The following is a 9679-nucleotide window of genomic DNA, read 5'->3' as shown; positions in this document are numbered from 1 at the left end:
TTTCCTGAACTAATACAGAAAGCAAGATAAGCAGTGGCCTTTTGAAATTTACAATTATACAGTCAGTCCCATGCAACAGCTGGCAACTAGAAGAAGGAAATCTGTGAACACAGAGGCAGATTTCACAGGCTGCATTCTTCTCCTTTATTTGGGCCATCACATGAAAGACAAATTAGTTTCTGAAATGATTAAGTACTCTGATCAATTAGCTAGCCAGAGTATCAATCCTGAAGGAAAAATGTAATAAGCTCTTCAGTAAGTGCCAGCTGTCAAAGACCGTCAGGGTTAGTTAAAGCTTTTTAATGTTCCAATCAAATCATGAAATGAGTGGAAAGTCACTGCACTAAACCCATTAAGCTGCATTACTAAATGTCCAATGTCACATACAATCTATAAATAACTTTGTACTTTTAGAGTTTTTTTTTCAATTTGCTTTTCTTGAAGTAATAATGATGTTCTGCTTCAGTGAATAAAGTAATTTGGAGCTGCCTTTGCGTTTAATCCACACATTCTTTCTGTATGGAATAAAGGCGGCAAGTAATAATCAAATCAGTAGAATTCTAAGGATTCTGTGGAGTATCTGTCATTAACCATTTTAAAAATCAAGAAGAGTACCAAAGACAGTGAAGAACATCAAGAGGAGTACCAAAGACAGTGAAGAAAATCAAGAGGAGTACCAAAGACAGTGAAGGAAATCAAGAGGAATACCAAAGACAGTGAAGGGCTAAAAAATAATCACTAGGCTTAATAATTTTATGAACTGACTTTCCTCTGGAGGAATAAAATGCTGTTTCTATAAAGAGCATCTAGTCTTTTTCAAATACTTGCAAAGGAATTCATATTCTGTTTAAAGTAGCATCACTTACTATTGGCTTAAAAACAACATGCCAGTAGCCAACACCACACAAATATATCTATGTCGCTATCCAAAAAATGATGATTGAATTAAGGATTTGTTTCTACACACTGAGACACAGCCTTTCCTCTTTTGGGGGACTGCTGGTCTGCTAGTTGATCTAAAGGCACAAATGACAATGATGGCAGCTGATACTTGCACAAATAAGAGAATGAAACAAGCAGAGGACCAATTCAAATCACTTATGAACACTGAAATGCTTCTGTTTTCCTTATAAAAATTTAAAAGATATTTCTCTCCATACTTTCCTGGTAAGTCCAGTTCTTCCTTATTCTGATGGACCCCATCTCTTCTTGCTACAGCTCCTAGCATTACCAATTATCTCTAGCTAGTGAGGCTCTTTGATTACCAATAAAAAACCTTTCAAACAAAAATTAAAAGAAGCACACACATGGGAACAAAGAGATCCATATTTTTTACAGGGTAGAAACAATTTTATTCTTTTTTTTTTTTTTTTGAGACGGAGTCTCGCTCTGTCGCCCAGGCTGGAGTGCAGTGGCCGGATCTCAGCTCACTGCAAGCTCCGCCTCCCGGGTTCACGCCATTCTCCTGCCTCAGCCTACCGAGCAGCTGGGACTACAGGCGCCCGCCACCTCGCCCGGCTAGTTTTTTGTATTTTTAGTAGAGACGGGGTTTCACCATGTTAGCCAGGATGGTCTCGATCTCCTGACCTAGTGATCCACCCGTCTCGGCCTCCCAAAGTGCTGGGATTACAGGCTTGAGCCACCACGCCCGGCCGACTCAGGTATTTCTATATACTGACACAAAAACAGCTTACATAGCATCTCTTAAAAAAAAAAAAAATTAGCCAGGCATGGTGGCATGTGCCTATAGTCCCAGCTACTCAGGAGGCTGAAGCAGGAAGATCACTTGACCCCAGAAGTTTGAGGCTGCATAGAGCTATGATCATACCACTGCATACCACTGCCTTCCAGCCTGGGCAACAGAGCAAGATCCTGTCTCTAAAAAAAAAAAAAAAAAAAATTTAAAGACAACTGAAAAGAACTAGCCTAAGATGGACATGCTAACAATTTGAAATTTGAGTTTTCAAATCTAAAGCCAAGATATTTTGAAAAACTACTAAAATTGAAATTAAGTAAAGCATGGCACATGAATTTGGTATCTTTTTAAGGGAAACCTAAGAAATCTTCAAGTGCCTTGTCCAAATGAAGCAGAGATTGGAAGCACTTTGAACTCTTGAATTTCACTTTGAGTCTTGTGCTACATTTAATATGTGATATCTATATTCTATGACAATTTTTTTTTTTTTTTTTTATTTTTTTTTTGAGACAGTCTCGCTCTGCCGCCCAGGCTGGAGTGCAGTGGCGTGATCTTGGCTCACTGCAAGCTCCGCCTCCTGGGTTCACGCCATTCTCCTGCCTCAGCCTCCCGAGTAGCTGGGACTACAGGCGCCCGCCACCTCGCCCGGCTAGTTTTTTTGTATTTTTTAGTAGAGACGGGGTTTCACTGTGTTAGCCAGGATGGTCTCGATCTCCTGACCTCGTGATCCGCCCGTCTCGGCCTCCCAAAGTGCTGGGATTACAGGCTTGAGCCACCGCGCCCGGCGACAATTTTTTTATATTTAAAATATCAGGCCGGGTGTGGTGGCTCATGCCTGTAACTGTAATCCCAGCACTTTAGGAGCCCAAGGCGGGTGGATCACTTGAGCTTAGGAGTTCGAGACCAGTCTGGCCAACACGGTGAAACCCCGTCTCTACTAAAAGTACAAAAAACTAGCCAGGTGTGGTGGTGCATGCCTGTAATCCCAGCTACTCGCGAGGCTGAGGCAAGAGAATTGCTCGAATCTGGGAGGCAGAGGTTGCAGTGAGCTGAGATTGTGCCACTATACTCCACCCTGGGCAACAGAGCAAGAGACTATCTCAAAGAAAAAATAAAATAAAATAAAATAACAGTTCCCATAACTATCAATTATTATTATTATTATTTTCTTTTTTAGACAGGGTCTTGCTCTCTATTGCCCAGGCTGGAGTACAGTGGCATGATCTCGGCTCACTGCAAACTCCACATCCCAGGTTCAAGTGATTCTCTAGCCTCAGCCTCCCAAGTAGCTGGGACCACAGGTGTGCCACTACACCCGGCTAATTTTTGTCTTTTTTGTAGAGATGGGGTTTTGTCATGTTGCCCAGGCTGGTCTCGAACCCCTGACCTCAAATGATCTGCTTGCCTCAGCCTTCCAAAGTACTGGAATTACAGGCATGAGCCACCGTGCCCACCCTGGTTATTATATTATTAAATCTGTAATAGACCAGGCATGGGTGGCTCACGCTTGTAATCCCAACATTTTGGGAGGCTGACGTGGGCAGATCACCTGAGGTTGGTTGGGAGTTCAAGACCAGCCTGCTGGTCAACATGGCGAAACCCTGTTTCTTTTCCTTTCTTTTTTTTTTTTTTTTTTTGAGATGGAGTCTCGCTCTGTCGCCCAGGCTGGAGTGCAGTGGCGCAATCTCAGCTCACTGCAAGCTCTGCCTCCTGGGTTCACACCATTCTCCTGCCTCAGCCTCCTGTGTAGCTGGGACTACAGGTGTCCACCACCACTCCTGGCTAATTTTTTGTATTTTCAGTAGAGATGGGGTTTCACCATGTTAGCCAGGATGGTCTCGATCTCCTGACCTCGTGATCCACCCGCCTCAGCCTCCCTAAGTGTTGGGATTACAGGCATGAGCCACTGTGCCTGATGAAACCCTGTTTCTACTAAAAATACAAAAATTGGCCAGGTGTGGTGGCAGGCGCCTGTAATCTCAGCTGCTTGGGAGGTGGAGGCAGGAGGATTGCTTGAATCCTGGAAGCGGAGGTTGCAGTGAGCTGAGATCACACCACTGAACTCCAACCTGGGCAACAGAGTGAGACTCCATCTCAAAGAAAAGAAAAAAAAAATCTGTAATAGATTTTTGGTGAAAATAAGTAATAATCTGGCTGAGTGTGGAGGCTCACGCCTGTAATCCCAGCACTTTGGGAGGCTGAGGCAGGTGGATCAAGAGGTCAGGAGATCAAGACCATCCTGGCTAACACGGTGAAACTCTGTCTCTACTAAAAATACAAAAAGTTAGCCGGGCGTGGTGGCAGGCACCTGTAGTCCCAGCTACTCAGGAGGCTAAGGCAGGAGAATGGCGTGAACCCGGGAGGCGGAGCTTATAGTAAGCCGAGATCGCGACACTGTACTCCAGCCTGGGCAACAGAGCAGGACTCAGTTTAAAAAAAAAAAAAAAAAAAAGGAAAAGTAATAATCCTCCAATTTAATATTAGATGTTAATACTTATTTTAAAAAGAATAAATTTTGATACAACTTTACATTTTTTAAATAGACATATAATATGTACCAAGTTTATTTGCCTTTAAATTATACAAACAGAACACATTAGTCAAAATATTAAATTTTCTTGCATTTTACAGAAGAAAAATAAACTGAAGTGAAACTGTACGAACTGCTGAACTTCAGATAAACGTTTCTTCAAAACAAGAGATACTAATTCCTAAAAGATTCTTCTAAAGTTTTTTAAAAAAAGATTAAGAAAAACAGTAAGCCATTGGGTTATTACATCCTAAAAAAAAACTACATGTTTCTTAATGGACATATGTTTACATTTACAGATAGTAAACTTAGTTTCCTGTCTCATAAAACTCAGAAGATGCCAGTGATGTCTAAACTATGGAAAATAATAAAAGCCTCTTTTTCATATGAAAAAACATTAAAACTAAATCTACCTTAACATTATTTTCTACGAAAACTTAATAAAGAATGGCTAATCTGAAAACAAAACGCTATACAAATCAGTTTCAAAAAAGAAATACATTATGAGACTAGGCTTATAGCTAGTGGTATCAAGTAAAACTCTAAACGATAACACAATTTACAGTATTAGCCGGTCCTCGCCTCCCTCCTGAATTACCTGACCAATGGAAGTTTGGCTTTGTTGTTTCAGAAAGCACTGTTTCTTACATTCCATTAATTGTTGCAAATCATGCCACATTTTTGCTTGTTTCATATTTGGACCATGACTTTCTCGTACAACTTTTTGTTTTTCCCGAAGTTTCTATCACAAAAAAAAAAAACAGGAATAATTAAATCTCAGTTACAGGGGCGTATTTCTACTGCTATAGTCAGAGGAATATGGTATGTTTTCTACACTAGATAAATAATAGTTAGCTAAACCACATACTCCTATAATGTATCAAAACTAAGATTATAAAAGTTAGCTAAGGCCAGACGTGGTGGCTCATGTCTGTAATCCTAGCACTTTGGGAGGCTGAGGCGGGCGGATCACGAGGTCAAGAGATCGAGATCTCTACTAACCTCGACACTAAGTCAACCTGTTTGCCTTTCTAGTTCTCCAAAAAAACACAAAAAAACAAAAATTAGCCACGCGTGGGGGTGTGTGCCTGTAGTCCCAGATACTCGGGAGGCTGAGGCAGGAGAATTGCTTGAACCTGGGAGGCGGAGTTTGCAGTGAGCAGAGATCATGCCACTGCACTCCAGCTTGGCAACAGAGCAAGACTCCGTCTCAAAAAAAAAAAAAGTACAGAAAACAAAAACAAACAAAAAAACCACACAAAACTATAGAAGGAAGTGAGAGAAAAAGATACTTAGGAAAGTGGAACAGTATCATGGTGTGAAAAGAAGAATGTAGAGTTTGGAAGTCAGAAGACTTCAGTTTTAATTTGGTTTTGTCTCCTCTAGCAGTAAGAAAGGCACTTAATTTCTTGGGACTTCAGTTTTCTCAATTATCAATAAAGGTTAATAGACCAGGCGTGGTGGCTCACAACTGTAATCCCAGCACTTTGGGAGGCTAAGGCGGATAGATCACTTGAGGTTAGGAGTTCGAGACCAGCCTGATGAACATGGTGAAACCCTATCTCTACTAAAAATACAAAAATTAGCAGGGCATGGTGGCGTGTGCCTGTAATTCCAGCTACTCAGAAGGCTGAGGCAGGAGTATGGCTTGAATCTAGGAGGTGGAGGTTGCAGTGAGCTGTGATCGCGCCACTATGAGACTCTCAGTCAAACTGCTTGCCTTTCTAGTTCTCCAATGAAAATCAGCTAGGAGGATGTACATGACATATCACTCAAGAATAATGTATAGTTATAGCTCAGATAGCTTTAAAATAATTCATTTATTAGCCTAAGCCTGAGAAATGTCCACCTTTTGTTTTAGAATTTCCATATACATAAAAATTTCTCAAGAAACCAACAGGCTCAGTATATTCTATATACTAAAACCTAATTCTTATTTATTCAAGATATAATTATGGAGCACCTGTTATGTGTCAGGTATGCTTGGAGTTTCAAGTGGAAAACAGGACTCATGCTATATAGGTGGGCAGATCACTTGAAGTCAGGAGTTCGAGACCAGACTGGCCAACAGGGTGAAATCCTGTCTCTACTAAAAATACAAAAATACAAAAATTAGCTGGACATGGTGGCATGTGCCTGTAATTCCAGCTACTCAGAAGACTGAGGCAGGAGAATTGCTTAAACCTGGAAGGCAGAGTGAGCCAAGATCGTGCCACTGCACTCCAGCCTGGGCAACAGAGTGAGATTCTGTCGCTAGAAAAAAAAAATAAAATAAAATAAGGTGAATAATAGGAGGCTGGGAGCTGGGCGCAGTGGCTCACTGCCTGTAATCCCAGCACTTTGAGAGGCCGAGGCAGGAGGATCGCTTGAGCTGGGGAGTTCAAGGCCTGCTTGCGTAACATGATACCCTGTCTCTACAAAAATAAAAACTAAAAAATTAGCTGGGAATGGTGGTGGCACGTGCCTGTAGTCCTAGCTAGTTGGGAGGCTGAGGTGGAAGGATCACTTGAGCCAGGAATTTGAGGCTGCAGTGAGCTATGCTGTCACTACTGCATTCCAGCTTGGGCAACAGAGCAAGACCCTGTCTCTTAAAAACACAACAAAAAAACCAAATCAAGGCTAACAATAGGGGAAAATAAAAGTATTTACTTGATAAGATTATGTTTTCAAGTGACATAATAGATATTGAAATACTTGATAAATTATCATGTATTATATATATTCTTGTTATTAAATGCTGTATTCTATCCTATCCTGAAACAGTGTATACTCTATTTATGTCCAAATAAATAAAATTGTATGCACATATACTTCAGGGAGCAAGCTCAGTGATTATAAAAATAGTATGCTATTAAATAAGCCAAAATCCTTCTCAGAATTGTTTTTGTTACTAACATATTAGACGGTCCACTTGCCAAAACTATTTTACCCATTGACTCTAAAATTTTAAACAGGAATAAAAGAATCTCCAATACATTACAAAAATATACTTTGGTTCCATATTATGGCAAATTGAGAAAGGGTGACTGAAAGCAAGAGTAGACCCAAAGTCAGAGACAATAGGTGACAAGGTAGGAAAAAAGAGAGAGAGAATTCAGCCTGGGCAATGAAGTGAGACTCCCCTATCTCTACAAAAAAAATTTTTTTAAATTAGTTGTGTATGGTGGCACATGCCTGTGGTCCCAGCTACTCAGGAGGTTGAGGCAAGAGGATCACTTGAGCCTGGGAACTCAAGGCTGCAGTGAGCTGGAGTGCCATTGCACTCCAGCCTAGGTGACAGAGTGAGACTCTGTCTCAAAAAAAAAAAAAAAAAAAAAAAAGAAGAAGAAGAAAAAGAAAAGAAAGGAATTCATTCATAATCCCATGCTCTGGAGACAACTACAGTTGACATTTTGGTAGAAAAGGTGATAGTGCACATAGAGGGAAACGCAGTGTGTCACAAATACCTGTACTGACACTGAGTGTGAGAAAATTACCAAGACAGACAGAAAACCAAGCAGAGACACAGAGGCAGAGTGCACAGGAACATCCTCATTCTTTCCTCTTTTAACATAGGGTCAATATACTAGTTGATCTGAGACACAAATGAGAATGCTGGTCGTTGGTACTTGCGCAAATAAGAGGATTAACTAAGCTGAGGACCAGATTCAAACCACCCATTAAAATACTGCCCACCCAGCTATGCATAATGAAAGCAAAGTTAACAGCAAACAGGAATAGAACACAGAATTTTAAAAATAGAAATATAACCAGTACATTTTTTGATGCAATACCTGGCATATTAATACATCTATTTAAGTTTATGTTATAAATAATGTATCTTACAACAAATATTTTATCTTCATAAACTAAAAAGTATTTAGAAAGGCCGTTAAGGCAGATCAAGAATTTTAAGACTTCTGCACATGATTTTAAATTAAGGCACTACTTAACCTGTAACTTTTCTTATATTATTGGAATAATTTCCTTGTCAAAAAATTCTAACAACCTATAAAAGTTATTTAAAGAACCAAAGACAGGATGTGGGCACTGTCTGTGTCAGAAATATTACATTTAATTTGCTTCATAACCATGTGTGTTTGAAACCTTTAACTTTATGAATACAACTGACATTAGTAGGTATATATTTTAAATCTTATTATTATTTACATTTGTTTAGAGTTGCAATGTACAAAAATCACTAATCACATATTTCATTGTTCTTTAAAGGAGGAGGTGGTGGTATAGAAGGGGGGAAACTCAGTTGGCCTGAGGAGGTCTATGGATGCCCAGTTTATATTGGCTTAGAGGGCTTAGACTATCATCACTTTGAAGGGCTAGGTTTGTTCTGTCTGCCTTGAAAATTTAGATCTACTCTAAAACTTTGAGGATTAAGAAGCTTTGTTTCTTAAATGATACAGCCTGACATCTGGGGAATGAGCCAGTCATTGGTTCACTTAAATATACTTGATGTTATATTGCCACTTTTCCCAATGATCCTGCATGAAAACACTACACTGGATGGGGGAAAAATAATCTTTAATCAGATTTGGCAATTAAGGTTGGGTCTTTGAAAGGATTTCAGGTTTGAAAAATATTTATGTATGTACAGCATCCATCCAGATACTTTGCAACAGAAAAAAAAAAGAGGAATGTTTTCATATGAAAAAAGTACATTACTTTACACGAAATCTTAGGATGAAGTCCATTTTGGGCCAGGCGCAGTGGCTCACACCTGTAATCCCAGCACTTCGGGAGGCTGAGGTGGGTGGATCACATGAGGTCAGGAGTTCGAGATCAGCCTGGCTAACCAGGTAGAAACCCCATCTCTACCAAAAATACAAAAATTAGCCGGGTGTGGTGGCACACTCCTATAATCCCATCTACTCGGGAGACTGAAGCATGAGAATCACTTGAACCTGGTGGGTGGAGGTTGCAGTGAGCGGAGATCACGCCACTGGACTCCAGCCTGGGTGACTGAGTGAGACTCTATCTCAAAAAAAAAAAAAAAAAGTCAATTTTGACAATCATATCAAATCCTACAAATCCAAAAATCTCTAGTTAAAATATTATACAAATGAATGTTTATAACTTGATTCACATACATGCTTTCAAATATGAAAATTATTTCTTTTTTTCCTTTTAAGTATGGTGTGTCATCCCATAAGTGAAATAATGTACACGGAATTCACTATTCTCCCAGTAAATGGAGGAATCAGCTTTGAGAAGGCTTCCTTTTATTTTTTATTTATTTTCATTGATATAATGGTCATTTATTAACAAATCACAGGTGAACACTTTTTAGAGAAATGGCTAATTTCAGGTTTGAGAAAGAAAATGTACAGTATGAAATTAGAACATTTTGTCACACCAGAAAACAGAGAAGTCATCAAAGTCTACTAGGGTTTTTTCAAAAGGATTCAAAAGCTGACTTCAGAGGCTTCCACTGGCCAAATTTGAGTACTAATGGGACT

The 9679-nt window shown here is 39.8% G+C and overlaps 1 protein-coding gene across 4 annotated transcripts in view; it reads right to left on the bottom strand.

Annotated features, from left to right (window-relative positions):
• Positions 1-4221: 4221 nt before the first annotated feature.
• IFT81 (intraflagellar transport 81) overlaps positions 4222-9679 on the bottom strand; it is a 91516-nt gene continuing 86058 nt past the window's right edge. For 2 of the 4 annotated variants that reach the window (XM_025401465.1, XM_025401464.1), the window contains exon 19: positions 4222-4968. In XM_025401465.1, the coding sequence (XP_025257250.1) occupies positions 4786-4968 (183 nt within the window). In that variant the 3' untranslated portion in view covers positions 4222-4785. The remainder of the gene's footprint in view (positions 4969-9679) is intronic. The other 2 variants (XM_025401470.1, XM_025401469.1) reach the window with 1 other exon arrangement.

The sequence above is a fragment of the Theropithecus gelada genome, chromosome 11 (genome assembly GCF_003255815.1).
Source record: "Theropithecus gelada isolate Dixy chromosome 11, Tgel_1.0, whole genome shotgun sequence".
NCBI classification, from domain to species: domain Eukaryota; kingdom Metazoa; phylum Chordata; class Mammalia; order Primates; family Cercopithecidae; genus Theropithecus; species Theropithecus gelada.
Note: the sequence above shows the minus strand (reverse complement) of the source record. Positions and strands in the feature narration are given on the sequence as shown.